At 39.9% G+C, this 19,857-nt stretch overlaps 1 protein-coding gene across 1 annotated transcript in view; it reads left to right on the top strand.

Annotated features, from left to right (window-relative positions):
• Positions 1-17,508, top strand: part of LOC111863670 — a 36,816-nt gene extending 19,308 nt beyond the window's left edge. The window contains exons 2-4 of the mRNA XM_023850188.2: positions 14,475-15,888; positions 16,945-17,020; positions 17,309-17,508. Coding sequence (XP_023705956.1) covers positions 14,475-15,888; positions 16,945-17,020; positions 17,309-17,314 — 1,496 coding nt within the window. The 3' untranslated portion in view covers positions 17,315-17,508. The remainder of the gene's footprint in view (positions 1-14,474; positions 15,889-16,944; positions 17,021-17,308) is intronic.
• Positions 17,509-19,857: the final 2,349 nt, after the last annotated feature.

A 19,857-nucleotide genomic window follows, 5' to 3' on the forward strand; every position in this document is an offset into this window, starting at 1 on the left:
GATCCCGAGTAATCCTGACGAGCGAGGGCAGAACTGACACAGGCCGCAGTGGCAGCCGAAGATGAAGATAAGAATAGGCAGGGATAGGCTCCTGCCACACAGGCAGAGTACGGTAGCCTTGATAGTAACGCCCTCCCAAGATTCGAAGATAAAGTGTAATATTAATGGATTACGTGGCTACCTGTAAACCATATGCGGAGTGGGCAAGAAGGGGCATGACCACATGTCAGGGAGTAGTACCAACAATTGAAAGAACAGAGAATAGGTGGTGGCAGCGTGTATGACAGAAGGAAACTCCGATATAGGAGAATCCTAGCTAAGGGTAAGCTAGGATGGTTGCGTTAACGCCTTACAGCAGAACCAGTGGAGGCAAGGAGGGGTACCTGCACACCCCCGAAGGCGCGACGTTACCAGGAGTACCAGTTTACGACATAACTAGTGGAGGCGAGGAAGGATACCTCCACGGCCCCTACATGCGGAGTTACAGTGGTGACAGAGGCGGGCTGACTCCACGCCCCCCTGTACCACGGCATTACAGTGGCGGCAGCAGCGGGAGGGATACCTCCATGCACCCCCTGCGCCGCTAGGGCATTACACCACGAAACGTGTGTCAATCTCCAGGCAATGGTCCATTGTGACGGTTACGTGCTTAGTGACTTGTTACCCAGCAACGGAGGTCTTTCCACTGTTGACTGCATAACCTTGGGAACGTGTTTACCGAACCGTTGTCTAGCAATGGTCGTATTCGTCACAATATTATTTAGTTCTGTTTCTTTTACCGACACTTCTTAAACTTCCGAAGTTGTGTAGCGTCGAATAGTGCTATGACGGTTGAATGATATGGACAAGGAAGGAAGCGGTCGTAGCCTATTGCAAAGTTTATCCCAGTTAATGCCTCGAGGATGTCCACAAAATATCGGTCAGAATATCGATATGAGCCGAGGAATGAGAGCGATATATGATGAGAGCCGCGCTTTAATGAAGCGTATTGAGAAGAAGTGGGTTTAAATTGCTCGTAACCGGAAACTTCTAAATAAAACTTGTTATTAAAGCGCCATTCATGTTATCCCTGACACCACCCAAAGCATAATAAATGTCATTGTCTTTTTTTCTTCTTCTTTTAAGGTTCGTGAATAATCAAAGGTCGTTGAATTATCATTAATTTCACTTTTATTTTAGGCTGGAAGGCCATTACTGTAAGAGCTACAACGCTCCAATGATATTAGGTCACTCGAACACAGGGGCCGTTGGTTAGAATGGGTATACCTTCATTTCTGTAGAGCAGAACCCAATGGCCGCGCGGACTAAGATCTTGGACTGCTTGAACATTAAAATCGTGGGTTCGGATCCCAGTCGAGAGTGTGGATGTATTTCATCATTTCTATGCTGTTCATGTTGTTCTGTGTAGGCAGAATCCTTGCGATATGCCAATTCGCCATTCAAGATGCCTTCTTCTTCCTCTTCTCCCTCTTCTCCTCCTCCTTCTCCTTCTTCATCCTCTTCTCCTTCTAACTCTCCTCCTCCTTTTCCTTCTTCCTCTCCTCCTCCTTCTTCTTATTCTTCCTCTTCTCCTCCTCATTCTCCTCCTCCTTCATCATCTTCTTCTTCTCCTCATCCTCCTTCCTCCTCTCCTCCTCCTCTCCTCCTCCTCCTTCCTCCTCTCCTCCTCCTCTCCTCCTCCTCCTCCTCTTCCTTCTCCTTCTTCTGCGGTTTGGGTTCTTTGGTCTGTTCCCATTCAGAATTAATTATGAAATTATTAAACTCGCAGATAATTGCTTGATCGCTCCTTGGACGAGTGATCAAGCCGTCTCGAGGCTGTGCCTACACAGGGCAACACAGACATCCATGCTACGAGTGGGATTCAAACCACGATCCCAGTATTCGAGCGGGCGAAGACACTTCGTGCCTAGTGGCCACTGTGATCGGCGAACATGTCCTTCGAAATATCTGAAATGAATTACTAATTTAGGATGCTACTTCTGAGTTAGAACAGCGCAGAAGCTGAAGAAATAAAAGACGACACCACGCGAAACATTGTTCAAAATGCGACTGTGAAATTTGTCTTTGTTTGTGTAATGCGATAGCAGAGAAGTGTTTCAGACCAGACAAGGCTGCGATGTTGTGGCAGTATTTCCATTTAGAGGTCCGGGAGATATTCTGAAAACCGGTTTGTTTGTAGACGCGATATTGGAATCCATGTGCTGCTGTTCTGGTATATACAGGATAGTCCAAAATCAGTTAACTTCTCAGTAAAATGTACACTAAAATACTTAAATATCTATATATTACTTAACACAGTTTAAAAAATTGTTGGACATGAGGTCCTCCATGTTCAGTGCACAACTCACAACGCTGTGATACCGTTCTACAAACCGCCTGGCAAGTTTAAATCTGAACATTCCTGTTAATACGAGGGAATACGTTAGCTAACTGGGTTACGTTGTCTCCGAGTACTACCGTTTCCCATGCCATTTTGCATTCCACCAACTGCTTCACGTTTATTAGTCATCCTGTCATCTGTCGCTATACCGTCTCGACATTGAGATCGTCATTAAAAAAAAACTGATTTGCAATTAACGAATTTTATGGAGGTGTAACAAAGCAGTCCGAGGTGGTTGCCGGAAAGTATTCTAAGTGATACCTTCTTGTATTCCTGAAGTCCCTCATTATTGAAGTTACACGAGTACAATCTTATATTTATGTTTAATTTTTAATGAAGTCCCTCATTATTGAAGTTTTCTTTTCTTCTTCTTCTTGGCACTACAGCCCCAGTGGACCTAGGCCTACCTCCATGAACTCCATTCACCATTATTGAAGTTACACGAGTACAATTTTACATTTACTTTTAATTTTTAATGAAGTCCCATTATTATTGGATTTGCACGAGAACAATTTTACATTTACGTTTAATTCTTAATGAAGTCCCTCATTACTGAAGATGCGCAGGCACAATTTTACATTTACGTTTAATTCAATTTTAACGCAGTCCCTCATTACTGAAATTGCATAGGCATGATTTTACATTTACATTTCATTGTCAGTGAAACCCCCTGACTACTAAAATTACGAGTAGGTGTGTGAAGGAATTTCGCGACACATACTTGAATAATTGCTATCCTATGGACCGCGCGGGACCCCATCTATGTGTTAATAGCAATAGCAACTCAATGAAGCAGCTCTTTCACCTTATCAAACAAAACAACATTTTAGACAAACAAATAACTTTCTGTGACGTCAACATAGTGAAGAAAGAGGCTCCGCAAGTGCCAAGGTAAGTGTGCCTTGAAGGTGGAATCAGCTCTAAACAAGAGTTGTATTCTTCTTATTTCCAAATGAGTTGCCAGTTTGCTTTGTTCGATATTCAGTTGTGATGCAACTACAGGTTTTAAAGGGAGAAGGAATTTAGTGACTCATGGCTCCTTCTACAAGGCAATCAACCGTATCAGTTTCTGTTGGATTTTTCATTGCTTAATTTATGAATTTCTTAGTTGCCTTTAATCTAAAATACCTACCGATATCGGCCGTATTTTCGTCTGTGTTTATCTCTGATCTTCATCTAATATGAAGACGATACATGAAAACTGAAACCTAATGAAGAACATGTTTTATCTAAGAAAAGTTTTATTCTGCGACGTATAGACGGAAATATTTCGCTCTTGAAAGTATAATGGTAGCTATATCCCATATACTGCCGGCTTTAACATCAAACGTACTCTGCATTTTGTCCACATAGTGTATTTATAGATTGGGCATGATTTTCAAACTATAAATGTATTTCCGAACAGTTACATCTTCTGGGATATAACCCTTACAGTCCTTTAAAAGTCAACCGACGTTTCGGAGGAATACGGAGCCCCCATCATCTCATGGTCGAAGAATAAGCCAAGCAAGAAACCAGCATAAAGTAGGTACTAAGAATAGTTCTGAGATAAGAAACGTAAAATTAGCACTTTTCATGAAATTTGATTTTGGAGAGTTTCGAAACGTCAGTTTTCGTAAAAACGTTCAAAACCCTGCATTAAAGACCATCCTGTGTTTAAAGCATCTTTGAGGGTGCATCATCGTCATGTAGTGACGTAGGTGCTTGCGTCATCATTAAAAGTTATTAGTTCCTATTTTCGACACATGATGGGACCCCAAATCGCCACGTTGGAGACGTCATTAAAGACACAAGACATCTCTTTCTTAAGATGGCGTACTCAGGATATGATGTACGTTCAAATTGCTCAAATTGTCATAGGCAAACTATAATACTATACCTGCCTCGGAAATTCACTTGAACCCATCTTGTTACGTCAGAAATGTCTTTAAGAAAGGTTCAAGATAAGTCTCAAAGGCATTGTATTCATATGAGCTTAACAGTTGGTTAATTCAGGTATTATGATAACTAAAGACAGAACCTCTGAGCTCTAGTTAAACAGAAATATTAAAGCGTTTTATATGTTCTTCTAACAGTTTGTGGAATACTTTTCAGTCTCGTAACTGACAGCGGACTGCGTGGGTAAAAATGTAACGAAAATTGGTATGACATAGGACCGAGAACATCTTGACACATTTAGTATTTAATTATACGCATTTTCGCTTTCCTCAACAAAACTCAACACGAGATAGTCATAAAATTAACAAAGTTTTATGAGCACAATTTTTCTTGTATGGCAGTAATGATGTTGGATTTAACTAAACAACACCTCTTACAGATGAATACTCAGAAGTGAGATTCGTGAGGTCAGTGGCAGGCTATACAAGAAATAATCCAATATTTTTTTTTCCTTTGGCGTTACAGCCCCAATTTGGGCCTTGGGCTGCCTCCATGAAACTCTCCATTTCACTTCGGTTTACTAGATCTTAGGCATTCGGTAGGATTCCTTGGGTGGGTGATCAGCTCGTCGCGAGGTCTCTACTTGTACTCAAACACAGAACAACTCCCGCCCACGCGCGCACGCACGCACGCACGCACGCACGCACACACACACACACACACACACTAAACATGCATCCCCTGAGTAGGATCCGAACCCACGATCCCGGCTTCCGAGCGAGCGAAGACAGTGCATGCCTTAGACCGCTCGGTTACCGTGACCGGCAATAAGCCTAGGTATTGGACAAGAAATAAGTATATTCAGCCTAGGAGAAAAGTAAAATAATACAAACAGAATTATTTAGAATATATTTTAAGAATGTCAATCGAATTCCTCAAAAGCTGTCTCAATATCGCCCTAAAGGAACAAGAAAATAGGTCAGAAGGTCTAAACCTAGAAACTTTTTATGATGGTGCTCTATTTCCTCACGCATTTATATTTGGGTTTAATTTTCGCTAAATGGGCTTCAAGCTTTATATGAAGGTCTGAATGGGTTCTTAATAATACAGCAGTCACTCGTCTACCAAGGGAATTCCGTTGCTGGAACTCATTGCTATTAGGGAAATTGTGGGTTGCGGAACTGCTGCTGTCCAGAGCCTCAGTTTCCTGTTGTGTCACTAAATACAAGTTACGTAGTAAAGTTTCAAAATGAGTCCAGACAACATAACCTATTAATTAAACAACGAACTCATTTTTGTTATTTATAGTTAAGGTCTTAAATAACGGAGAGAAATCCAGGATAATGACAAGGAGTTGAAAATGACGATTTTCCTGCGCCGCTTATATTTTCCTTGCATACATAAAGGAAAACTGTACCTACATAGATGCAGATACCGTGGTTTGTAAAATTGTGTACTAACAGGGAACCACTGGTGCTTAAAATTCATGGTTTGCAGGGGATTTTTGTACTTCATCAGATAATAAATACATCATCGTATATTGCGAAGAATTTTTCGAAAAATGACAGAACTACTGTAACACAGGTGAAAGCAGAACTCAATATTCATCTTGAAGATCATTTTTCCTCAAAAACTGTCCGACGTGAGGTTCACTAATGCAGCATTCATGATAGGGCTGCAATTGCTAAACCTCACATTACTGAAAGTAATGCTCAGTTGCGTAAACGACGGTGTCACGACCATAAAATCTGGACGTCAGATAACTGGAAACGGACGCGTGATGTGGTCAGATGAGTCGACTTTCACGCTCTTCCCTACATCAGGAAGGGTTTATTTTGTCCAGTCCCCATATATCGCACAATTAATTGTAGAGAGGTGTAGACTTGCATTTGGGAGGTAGCCCCAGTTAAGTTTCATGTGAACTATCGACTTTCCTGCCTGAGGTGTTTTGTGATTTGCCTCACTCTCATCAAATAACATTTCTGATAAAATTTCGAAACAGGCTCGACTTCCTCCTTTTAGATTCTTACCTCATCGTCATTAATAACCACCTTTTCATTTCACACCTAATAATCTCTGCAGCTGAAACATCCTCGGAAAATACAGTAACAATCGTTAAGTCTTCATACATGCAGAGTCTCTTTGTCGGTAGATTATCGCTAAAGACTGCTGTGGCGCATCGATTACTGCACTCTTTTCTGTATTAAATAGATTCGCATGGCAGAGTTGCTCTCTCCATGCTCTGGCGGCAAATTGTTTCATGGTTAGTTAAGTCATTCTGTCTCCTTATAAGTTACCATAAATTTTCAAAGTAACGATTTTTAGAAGTATGATCTAAGTCCAATAAAAGTGATTTCTCTTCAAATTTTTACGTTCTGTAAATCAAATTATATTTTTTATGCCTTTGTTTATTTAACAGTGGCGGTTCAACTGTAGAAATTATTAAGCGTTTTATCAAAGTGGCAAGTATTCTTTTAGCATCAGAAGCTTAATGAGAAAAAGCAAACTTTTTATTCTGAAAAAAGCAACAAAAAATTTAGGGACTATTTCCCCGGGGGTAAAGCGGTTGGGTCTTGAAGATATTCACTTCCATCTATTGCTGATGTTAGGAATTACAAAGCTATACCTCCGCTCCCCCATACTTCTTAATGGAGTTGTAACTTTATTTCTTTATTGGGTTATTTAACGATTCCTTCTAGACTACATAGTTCTCATTACGTTGAATATTTGAATGATTAGGAATGATGAGTTGACAATGAAATGATCATGGTCAGGAAGATCTGATGACAGCCACGGGAATCTCTGACAGTTCTCGAGGCAAGAGTTTTTCCTGGAACTTCCCTTGTACGAAGCAGAGTGCAAGCCACTACGTTGCAACGTTCTTTGAAATTTTAAGCGACGCCATGACAGGTGACCTTCTGAAAGTAAAACCTGACGATCGGAATGAAGCCTTGTCAAACGTGTCTAATTAAGACGATAACTATTATCTTCGCCGTCCTCTTCAAATTGCTGGAAGACAAGTGACCTTGATCATGACGTTGTGAATGCCTTGGCCTCAGTGCTTCTTGTGGGTACCACATTCCGCGGACTTCACCCATAAAAACGTTAAATCGTGAGAACTGAAATACATGTTAACTCTTCTCTCCTGCGCACTGTCCTTTGGGATGTGACGCCTTGAAGTTTCATATTCATTGTCGAAGAATAATTCAAGCAAGCAAAGAGAGGAAAGCTAGCAGCTGCAGTATTTTCCTCGAAACATCGAAGTTCTACCAGATTAAAAGGCGTCACATCCCAAAAGAAATCTTCATAGTCACCATTTTTATAAACTGCATCCTGTTGTGTCTACAGTATCTGACTTTTATTTGTATTATAACCGTAATCACAACACAACGAGAGGTATGGAAATATCTTCAATGGAGATAGTAGATGTTAATGTATATTTTTTTATTAATTTATTACAAATATAGCTATGCTACATGTTTCGACCACAATTTGTTTATCATCAGGCCTTAAATGAACATATCTCAAGTAATTGAACACATGGGTATTAGTTGACAGATTGCTGTGTTGTAGAAAATATATCTTGGGAATATATTCGCAATATTGAAAAAGGTAAAAAATGATAAAGAATTGATAAAGAATGGATACAGTGTTAAATGATATATGACAAAACATGACGTAAAAACATAACCATAAGAACTTATATTTAATATTTCAGGCTAGAAGTTGTGTTAAGTCGCGTGCAAATTTTAGCAGACATACGTGTATGTTGGTATGCTGAAGGGGTTTGTTGCATTATTTCCCGTTATGTTGTCGTGTAGTACATAAGTACAGTTTTTTGGGATGCGAGCCGTTGATTATTTCTTGCATTTCTCTTGGTTATACAAGTTACATGTTTTAGAGCGGACCTGAGCCTAGCCCCTACTAAGTTTATGTAGTTGCACAGTTGCATGTAGTCATCACAGTAACATTATCGAATCTCATATCATATCCTTTCCTTATTGCAGAAAATAGGGTTGTGTATTTGTATCCACATGTGGCTTCCCATCGCAGCGGCCCGGGTTCGATCCCGGGTCTGGTCAAGTGGGATTTGTGGTGGACAAAGTGATGCTGGGGCAGGTTTTCTCCGAGTACTTCTGTTTCCCCTGCCAATCTTCATTCCACCAAATTCTCCATCATCATAATCACCCGGGGCAGGTACAATAGGTCAATCAGTGGCCGCCATGCTGAGTGGACCCAGCTGGACTCCACCCCCCACTAAGCGAATCCATGTCTCTTCTAATTTTTTAAGCAATTGATGGACTCTTATGGAAGGTTACAGTATATCAGCACATGAGTCTGGCATGGAGCTGAGTGGCCACGCTTCTTTCTCGTATCCACATGTGACGGTTAATACTGGGGTCCTGAGAGGGGTTACTTTTCACTTTTCCAGTTAACTGTTCCTACTGGCCCAGAATGGGTTTTTGCCCCTGTTCCCCTTCTATGGATATGAGCGGCCGTCTCCTTTGTACAACCTATCATATTGTCATGTGTCCGGGGTTCCGTGACAAATAATTACGGGGTTGTGGCTTTAGACGAAGTTGTTTTATTGGACAGTTCGTTCACGATTACAATCACTCTGACATAAGTTCTTCCAGGCGATGCGACCTGACTGACATGTGGTCTCACTGATCTGATCTACGCCCTGGCCTGATTTTATCTCATAGTCAAAGTCCAAGTCACATTGCGACTGACGGTCAGTTAGTAAGTCTTGGTGTCGAGCCCCATCTGGGGCTCATGACCAGATTTAGTTTTTGTGTGGGGCGTTCTCTCTGACGAGAGGGCAGGTCTGTCATTTTTACATGCTGCTGGTCCATGCCAGCGCAGTCTTTCTCGGGTCCGGGTCCCTTGGAATTCGCGAACATATTTTGCTGTCTCGAATTTGAGACTTCCATTTTCGTCGCCTCTTACGACTCGCAGGGTCACGGCGGAGGTATTCGACCCCGCCTCCACACGGGTTTCATCTTATCTGTCGCAATGTGCCTCCTTAAAGTAGATCTTCGCGTACTGCGTCTTTGACTCAGCGCTGGATAGCGTATCCGCTGCTGCAGGAACTCAACAGTTCTGTCATTTCCCGCATTTTAAGGATCCTGAAGGTTCAGTATCATATCACAAGAACTTCCTACTGGTCGCTATCCTGAACAACCTGAACACATTTCATATTACCTCATCGTACATCCTGAGGATAGATTTAAATATCATACATATGTTTTTTTACCAAAAATTTTGTACGCATTTCTCGTCGCCTATCTCATTATACATGCTCAGTGTCATCATCCTTGTTGCCCTAATAATTTAGCGAAAATGACCAATTATGAAGGACCAACCAGTCTTCGGTAATTTCCTCCACCTTACATCGAAATGTTCTCAACACCCTGTTTTCAGACATCTTCAGCCATGTTCACGTAAAGTGCGAGACCCAGTTTCACCCATGTATGTGTAATATAAAGCCACTACAGTTTCTATGAGACCCAGTTTCGCTGTGCTGAAATTATAAATATATTAACAATGTGAAATTTCCAGCTTACAACTGACCAAGTTAATGCACTCGTAACAAATTTACTCGTAATAACTACAGCCAGGGACATTTCTTTTGGTCTTTAAGTTTATTCCATCACCTCCCAGTATTGATCTGCAGGGCTACCCCCCCCCCCTCCACTTGTCCAACCTACTTACCTACTTAAGTACAGGTAGTGTCTGAGGAATGAAATAACATTCTGAGTGATTCTGAGGGTCGGGTGATACAATGGTGATCTTGACCAACTGAAAGAAATATTCCCAGCTATAGAGAAAATTATGTGCAGATGGATATCACTAACTCTGTAGCCAGAGCCGGGATAGCTCAGTAGGTATAGTGACTGGCTACGGGCTGGACATCGAGGGCTCGGAGTAGTCCCGGTAGGGTCAAGAATTTTCTCTTATCCACGTTGTCCAGACCGACCCTGGGACCTACCCAGCCTCCTATCCAATGAGTACCGGGGGCTCTTTCGCCGGGGTAAAGCAGCAGGCATGAAGCTGACCACTCACCTCCAACTAGTGCCGAGGTTAAGAAAATGTGGATCTATACATCAACTCCCCCATACGCCTTCATGGCATAGGGTTTAATTAGTTAAACACAGGGACAACGTTTTACTCCGCAACCAGCCAGGTACCAGATGAGACACTGAGTCTCCAACTTGTAGGCCAAGGACAAGATAGTGTTCTGCATGATCAGGACTACATCACACCTCAGCGGGCAGCCATAAAAGAGTATGGAGCAATTATGTAATTATGATAGACGGGGTCGGTGATAAATGAGTATTGAGCAGTGGAGGAATAATGATTGGCTGGGAAACTTGAAAACTGGGGAAAAGAATCCTGTTCTAATGGCACTCCATCCTTCACGAATTTCACATGAAGCCACCGGGGTTGAACTCTAGTTTAAAGCATAATTAGTAATTTATAACTTCTTCTAGCCACGTCTATACACATGTTAAGATTCAGAAACGGGGCACACATCGTTAGAGGTTTCCAGGTCATCTTGTTAGCAATTTTCCCTTGTGGTTTAGTGTCACTTAGGCGGATTCCGTTATCCACCATATTCGTTAGGTATGCTCCAGTATGCTTGCAACTGACGTTTTATCACAAAGTTGGGGTTAAAACAGAGAAGATTAAAAACTGGAATCACGGATTAGATGATACTGTTGAATGGGATTTTAGATGCTAACAGAGGCGATTTTGAAGATTATTTGGCTCCCTGTAGTCTGGCAGAAACTTCTACCAGAGTAAACAGCATCATACCTCAAATAACAATTCATCGTACACCCAAATAAAGTTCGAAAAATATGCAGTCCATCATTTAATGTACTTTGGCCTACTTTTTTTTCTTTGGCGCCACAGCCCCAATTTGGGCCATGGCCTACCTCCGTGAAACTCTCCGTTTCACATCGGTTTACTAGATTTTAGACATTCGGTAGGACTCCTTGGGCGGGTGATCAGCTCCTCTGAAGGCCTCTACCTGTACACAAACGCAGCAAAACACACACTCAAACACTAAACATCCATACCTTATGTAGGAATCCAAGCCATGATCCCGGCTTCCGAGCAAGCGAAGACAGTGCATGCCTTAGACCGATCGGCTACCGTGACCGGCAGTGTATAAGAATAATACACGTATATAATAATTCAGTTCGTACCTCACAGGAAATAGATCCGAACCCACGATCCCGGCTTCCGAGCGAGCGAAGACAGTGCATGCCTTAGACCCCTCGGCTACCGTGACCGGCAGTGTATAAGAATAATATATAAGAATTCAGTTCGTACCTCACAGGAAACAGATCCGAACACACAATCCCGGCGTCCGAGCTAGCGAAGACAGTGCATGCCTTAGACCGCTCGGCTAGCGTGACCGGCAGTGTATAAGAATAATATATAAGAATTCAGTTCGTACCTCACAGGAAACAGATCCGAACCCACAATCCCGGCGTCCGAGCTAGCGAAGACAGTGCATGCCTTAGACCGCTCGGCTAGCGTGACTAGCTTTGGCCGTACTTAGGGCTCAATAAAGATATTCGCATGTTCGCCCATGTCGACTTTTCAAATTCAAGTCCAAAGGGTAGAAAATTCTTTCAGTCCAGCCCGGATTTAATGATTCTTAGCATCAGCAATCAGTGCTGCCCGCCCCGAAACATTGGCTAGGCTCATTCTGAGTTGCACCCCAGAAACACTGGTGTATATTCTAAATGTTGCACGTTTGCGTCTGCAATTCTTCAGCGTTTGAAGTTGAAATGAAGATAACAGTGCCGCATTCTTCCGCCAGATTTGGGATCATAAAATCGCGGCTGGACTGTTGAATTTATTCATTAATATACTGTCCCGCTTTCATTTATCTGCAACAGTCGAACACTAATTAATAACTCGCATGAGTATGAGGGCCTCTGTTAAAGCAGTACTGACATGTTTGTTCGTTGAGGTGAAGGTAAAAAAAGATTAGAGAAAAATATACTTATCATAGTGACAATAGGTACATTTTCCGTCTTGCAGAAATATCTAGTGAGCAGAAATTTTGTCTGATTATTGAACTAACCCTATATCTTGCCGACCCCTATATGTAGCTACACACGGATGTAGAAAGTGGCGCAGAATTAACAGTGAAGTCTAAGGCTATCGCCACATTACTGCGAAGTGTCATAAAAATCGTTCAAACTGATGGCCTCGTGATGGATATACGTATAGTTCATTTGTTACGGAAATTCTGGTCAAGGGCACAGCATGGCTCATTCATGCTATAACGGCCTCGCAATCCGGAGAAAAACAATTTGTCATAGGAACTAACAACAGTTCAGTTGGTATACCGACGGACTACGGGCTGGGGTTCGATTCCCAACAGAGGCAGGAGATTTTTTTCTTCTCCTCAGCGTCCAGATCGGCTCTGGGGCCACCCAGCCTCGTATCCATTAAGTACTGAGAACTTTCCCTGGAGTAAAGCGGCCGGGGCGTGAAGTTGTCTGCTCACCTCCATTTAGTGCTGAGGTCAAGAATGATGGAGCTGTACCTCCACTACCCTATACGCCTCAAGGTGTGGAACTTAATGAATGAATGAATGAATTAATTAATTAATTAACAGGGACAACTTTACATTTTTTAACATTACTCACAGCCTAACTTCAAACTGCAATGTTGTTTGCACATATACATTGCTTCCTCGAGCACGTGTGTGTACCTGCATACTTTTTTCATATCAGACCTGGGTTTCAGACTCTGCATTTTCATCTGAGGTGAGAGGAAACAATCCATTCATTCTTTTATTCCATATAAAATTAAAACATAACTAGTTCCAGCTGGTGCAGGGTCTTCTTTGAAAACATGATAGTTATTGAACTGTTCAAGAAATTCCTACTTTTATTGAACCAAAAGCCTACCATTGGACTCTCTCCTGAGCCAGTTTATTCCACTCAGCACCTTTAAATCCTGTTTCTCCAAGATCCATTTTATAGTGCCCTCACTTTTATCTCTATATATCCAAAGTAGCTCCTTCTTGATATTCTTCGGACCTAAATTTTGTAAGAATTTCTGCCTTATCCATGCATGCTATATGCTTCATCTACATCACCCATCCTAATATGCTCACCCTAGCAGTACCAGGTGAGAATACAATGTATGAAGTTCCTTATTATGTAATTTTCTCTGGCCTCCTGCTACTGCCATTTTCTTACATACAGATGTTCACTTTGATACCCTGTTATTAAATAATCTCAGATCTGAGTTTATCCTTTAAAATGAAAGCCCATGCATCACATTCACACAGAACAATAGGTATAGTTATGCTCTTGTATGTTTTAATCTTTTAAGTTTCTAATTGGAGAAGGGGAAGATAACATACTCCAAACTGAGTGTTGCAAGCAGCTTCCGAATTAAATGAGCTGTTAACATCTTCAGGGTTGAAGCTGTCCTCTTGCAATTCAAATTTACTGCCCAAAATGGTTGTTGTGTCCTGGAAAATGCTCTCCCTTCTCATTGTTTCACTTCTGAAAAAGGTTTGTGTGCTCCTTAGAAGGGTAGTTTTCTTACATAGTGTTCCCATTGGCCCAGATCAAGGTCCATTTCCTTTATCCCTCCTCTGGGTCTCAGTGATAACCTTTCTTCCAACCTGCCACATTAACAAGCCACTTTCCTCAGCTTACACACTTAAACCCTGAAGATGAAGGCAGTATGTGATCCACTTTAAAATCATAAAACTTTGATTTGAAATTGTTTACTTTTAAAATAAATATTGTGGCATTATAAATGTAATATATATGTATATACAAGTATTTATATTTGTATATGTACAAATATATACATTTTAAGATGCTGCATCCAGACTCACTCTGGGGCCTAACCAGGATCCTGTCTAATAGGCAAAGTTACTGGGCCATGCCATTAACTACTCTCCTCCATTACAATTAAGTGGAGAATAAGTGGTTAGGAATTCATGGATTTATACTTTCACTCCCCCACACACTTTCATTGTGTGATGCTTAATTAAGCACAATAACACTTCTGTCTTTCACTTTTACTTTTATTAAACTTTATCATCAATTCATAAACACTGCTTATTCTAATATTAAACAGCATCTTCCGATATATCATGAAATATGGCTGCATAGCAAACAAATGGTGATGAAAATCTTTAGCTTAATCTTTTTGAATTCCTCAGGTATTGACCCAGCTTCAGCCCTTGATAGTACTCCACAGTCTCTGCTTCCCGAGAAGAAAGTTAATTCAGCTCGTAAACTGGCTGTTGAGTTACCTCCACGTGTTTTTCCTAAAGATTCTGATGAAGATAAACCAAGCAGGCAGGGTGAAGAATTACCTCCATCAGTCTTTCCCAGAGAATCTGGTGATAAAAGTCATTTAGAGAATGACGCTACTCATTTCAGTGATAAAGTTACTATTACTAATACAGAGAAAAAAACAGCTTCAATCACTAAACAATCCCCAGCAAAGAAAGTTGCTTCAGAGGTGCCAGATTTGCTGAGTGATGACACATACAACCGGACTGTTTATGAAGATGGCACTGAAGGTCCTATACAGAGTGATACAGTCACAGTAACAGGACCAAATGTCATAAATAATAACAAAACTCATGAGGAGGATGTTACATCCTCCAGCATGGAAAAGAAAGAAAATATCATTAAAACCGATTCAGTTACAAGTTCCCTTTACACATCAGATGCAAACAAAACAACTGCCATTGATCCTCATGATAAATTTAGTGTAAGCACTGTCACTGAAAGCAATGTGAAAGATACCGAAAAATTCACGTACACTGCAAGCACAGCAGAAGCTGCAAAGTGTGGTGAAAATTGTACAAGCCCTGGTGATGTGACAGAGGCATTCACTAACACCCCAGCAACAGATACAAAAATTGCTGTGAAAGATGGTAAGAAAAATTATTTAATTTCTGAAAAGAACAAAGAAAAGAACCTTAAACCCAAGTCTGATAACAGAACAATAAAGGATGAAACGCTAACAAAAACCGAATTAAATATATCAGTTCAAGCTGAAACAACGATAAAACCTGTATCAAGTACAACAATCAAGGATGAAACAATAGCAAAATCTGAATCAAACACAACAGTAAAGGACGAAACAACAGACAAAACGAAATTAAACACAACAGTCAAGGATGAAACAACAGACCAAACGAAATCAAACACAGCAGTCAAGAATGAAACAACAGACAAAACAGAATCAAACACAACAGTCAAGGATGAAACAGCAGCTAAAACTGAATCATTGTCTTCAATTACTGAAGAAATATCTGTTATAAAATCTACATTCACACTGCCTGTTCAGCAGTCAACAACCACAACCCTGCAATCAACACTGAAAGCTGAATCCACAACTTCAGTAAATATTTCAGAGAACGTGATTGATCACAAAGCTGAAGAAGACACAGTAATTGCTCTGGCAGCATCACAGCAGCATGCTGATCATTCACATCCATCACCAGGAAAGTCATCAGCATTTCTGCAGCCCACAGAGTCAGCAGCAATATTTGCTGGTGTGTTCGTTGGGATAGCATTAATTGGATACATTGGCCTTCTTGTCTGGAGGAGAGTGCTAGAGTAAGTATAGAGAACTTTTAGTTATAGTATTTAGAATGCTAAATTATAGTCATACATTTACTATTGCCTTAGTATTATTAGAGCGATTAAGTGAAGGAGGTTACATAAATTTTGAAAGAAGACTGTTGATAGTTTCAGGAATGAATACGCAGTAAAACTGAGAAGGAAATGCTTACCAGTATGCTAAGTAGATTAGATTGTAATTTTGAATTTGAATCATGAGTTTGGCTTAGTGTGGCATCTCTGCCCTGATGTATAAACTTTGTTGTGGAGTACAAGGTAGAGATGCAACACTGCATAATTGAGTAGAGGTTCAGCGAAGTTTTGAATGAATGTATTGCCTCCATATTCAAGGTTGAAGAGCAAGCCAACCAGGGGATAAGCAGAGTGAACCATATTTAGAAAACAAGGTCTGATATAGACCAGAAAAACACTACAATGGAATACAATCCTTATCTGTAAGGGGCTCAGAGAGAAACATATGAGCTAAAGAAAGATAACCCAGTTTTCTAAATGTGGTTCATTCTACTTGCCACTACTTACCACCTGCTTTATGCTAGTTTCTTTGACACTGAAGATGGAAATGGTAAGTTCCTCTGAGATGTTGGTAAACTGCTATTGAAGAATACAGTGTTACATCCAAGAAGATACATAGTCATCAGTGTCAGAAACTCCAGTCTAATAAATTAAAGTATACACCATTGTTATTATATTCTAGTGGGTTCTGACAATGGTGCATGAAACTCAGAGTTACTGGGTTTTTGGACTTTGTCCGTCATCCGGTATTCTAGAAACAAGAAAAACACAACGTTTTGGAAACTGGATCTGTTTCTGTTCTCAGGTGAGGGTGAAAGACGAAGAAACCTACTCAGTTGGGTCCCTTAGTATATTGAGGTTAGCTCTTTCTAAGGGACCCAACTGAGTAGGTGTCTTCCCCTTCACATGAGGACAGAAACAGATCCATTTTCCAAAACATTGTGTTTTATAGTTTCTAGAATACTGGACGATGAACAAAGTCCAAAAATCCAATAATTCTGACGATTGTTATTGTTTCAGGAAACGATACGGCAATCGTGAGATGCTTGTGAATGAGGATGATTTTTATGACACAAATGATTTGAAGAATTTTGAGGTATGTAAATTTACATTATTCTAATTTCATAGATGAACACAACTTTGATTAGCTTCTGCTTGAAAAACAGGTCCTCTCTTCATATAGTAATATTACAGAAATCCATGTTATAATGAAGATTATAGAAAACAGAAATATTTTTATTATTTTTTTAATAATAATGTACTAAATAATATTGGTGCAGGAATCATTTGGAAAATAAAAAGTATTTGAAACTAAAAGCTACAGATCACTCATTACTTTTAACAGTATTGAACAATTACAAGATTTGTATGCTTATTTCTTCAGCTCTGACATTGACACATCGGGGTCCAGCAGTGGTACTATGTACATTCATCGTCGGGAGAAGAATTCTAACTGGAACAATGCAGTGAAATCTCCAAAAACAATTCTTGCGTTCTGTATGAAGCACCAGTAGAATAGTGTTAAGCCCTTATATTTTATTTTTATCTGTGATATGAGATGAAGTGAAACTGAATGCGATTTTATCAGATTATTTTATCACATCCCCTCACTTTGAAGACACTGTTTGAAATTCTCCTCCCCCCTCCCTCTCCTTTTTTTTTTTCTAACTTCATAATACTCCACATATCAAGTGGCACATAGAAATTAGTGATCTGATATATATTAAAAGGCAATTATTCCCTCCATAGGTTTCAGTTCAGCATTACAGAGTGGCACAAGAATACTATATATAATAATATTGTATATATATGGATGTAGTATATAAAAATTAATAATCTTATATTACATTAGTAAGGGGTGGGCAGACTGTGGCTAATTCAACTTTGAAAGGGACTGGAATTTGTAAAGTTCATATATATCAAGGACCACTGAAGATATTTTAAAACACTTTCACGAAATGTGTAGCATTTGTAGTTCTCCAGTGATCATGATTCCGAATCAGAGGACTTTTTTTTGTTCCCTGCCCATGTGAAACCTAAAATTGTGTGAGTAGCCTACAAATCATTTTTCCCCAACCCTATACTAGGACATTGTTTCATTTGAGGGTGGATATGATAGTGTAGTCAGTATAGCAACTTGCTACGGGCTGGATGGCCAAGGGGTCGGAGTTGGAGTCCTGGTGGGGGGGGGAGAATTTTCACTTCTCCATGTTGTCCAGGCTGGATCTGGTGTCCTCCCAACCTCCCATCCAATTGATACCAGGGGCTCTTTCCCTGGGGGTTAAGCGGCCGGGGCGTGAAGCTGACCACTTACCTCCAACTAGTGCCAAGGTTAAGGAAATGTAATTCTATACATCCACTCCCTCATACGCCATCATGGCGTGGTGCTTAATTAATTAAGCACAGGGACAGCTTTACTTTATTATCTGTAATACAAAACAGTATAATAGAGATACGAGGGTTGTAATTAACAGTCTGTAGAGAATTTGTTTTCAGAGTTGTAGCTAGGCGAATTCTTGCCCAGTGCACAGTTTGAAAATTATACATACTTCCTCTTACATGACATTAAGTTATGAAAAATTGACCAAATCTTGAAAATGTTATTTATAACATTATATATCTTAAAATATGAGAACTGAATTCCATAAAGTCCTTAACAAACTAACATTATCAATGGCAGTACATAATGACTGATGACAGAAGATAAATCCTTTGGTTTATTATTTTTGTCCCTATCATTTTTCTGGAATTAACTATTTAATTTTCAAAACCTGGCTGCTTTTGTGGAGGAGATTAGAAGCTCAAAGAAAAAATTATAAATTATATGTAATCTTGAGGAAATGCTCGATATTTCATTTTTCATACAGAGAAAGCTGTGAATTACTTTTGCATCTTGTAGAATAATCAAAGTATGCAGGTGGTAAGCATATTTGTGTTTATGCAGACCAATATGTTAATAATATCTTAAATACGTTTCATGAGATGAACAGAAGGTTAAGTCCTTTATAATCATAAATGAAATGAAGAACCAATGACAGAATTAATCATTTCCTAATGATAGTTTTTATAAAATATTTGAGATGAAATTTATAACAGTGTGTTGTATGAACGGAAAATTTGGTAATTTCCTTAACATAATAGGAAACAGTGAACGGGGAGGAATATTCTTAAAAATACCTATAAAACAATGGAAAGATACTGTTTTGTAATTTCCATAACAGACAAATTATGTCTAATTATTGGACGGATGATGATAAGATTTTTATAAAGTACCTGAAGATCTACATTTTTCTCCCCTTGGTAGTACACTATAAGCATAGTCTTCATCATATTTGTATTACTTCACCTGCTGAGCAAAACCGTTTAAAATGAAAAAAGTGATGTTTCAGTCCCAGACATACTCTGAAATGAAATTATGAACAGGATATCAATGCTCAGCTGCATTATTGCTCAGAAATTTTGTTAAAATTTATTCTTTTTGCTGTTCCTACAATGAAATGATACAAATCAGAACAATGTGTATATAGGACAGTGTATGTAACTGGTGCAACAGAACTTTCCCAGGTTGAGATAAATTAACCTATTTTGAACTAATATGACCTGAATATCAGGCACATTTGAAGGTAAAATATCTTGACTCAGAAGAATATTTCCCATTGAAATTCAGCAGAAATCTTTTATTTTATATCTTTATCTGTCACTCCTTTTCTTCACTTCCTTTATTCCTTTCAAACTCTTGTCTTGTCTCATCCTTGCTCCATTATATGGCTATTCTTCAGGTGGTACAGTTTCAGACACACAGTTATCACCAAAAAGTACTACGGTGTGAGAATGACATAATAAATGTGCATAGATAACACACATACATATCAGGCCATAAACCATCTCCTGTTATTTAAAATGTCATTGTCTGAGGGCTTGCTGCACATTACT

The sequence above is a fragment of the Cryptotermes secundus genome, unplaced genomic scaffold, assembly GCF_002891405.2.
Source record: "Cryptotermes secundus unplaced genomic scaffold, Csec_1.0 scaffold234, whole genome shotgun sequence".
Classification (NCBI taxonomy): domain Eukaryota; kingdom Metazoa; phylum Arthropoda; class Insecta; order Blattodea; family Kalotermitidae; genus Cryptotermes; species Cryptotermes secundus.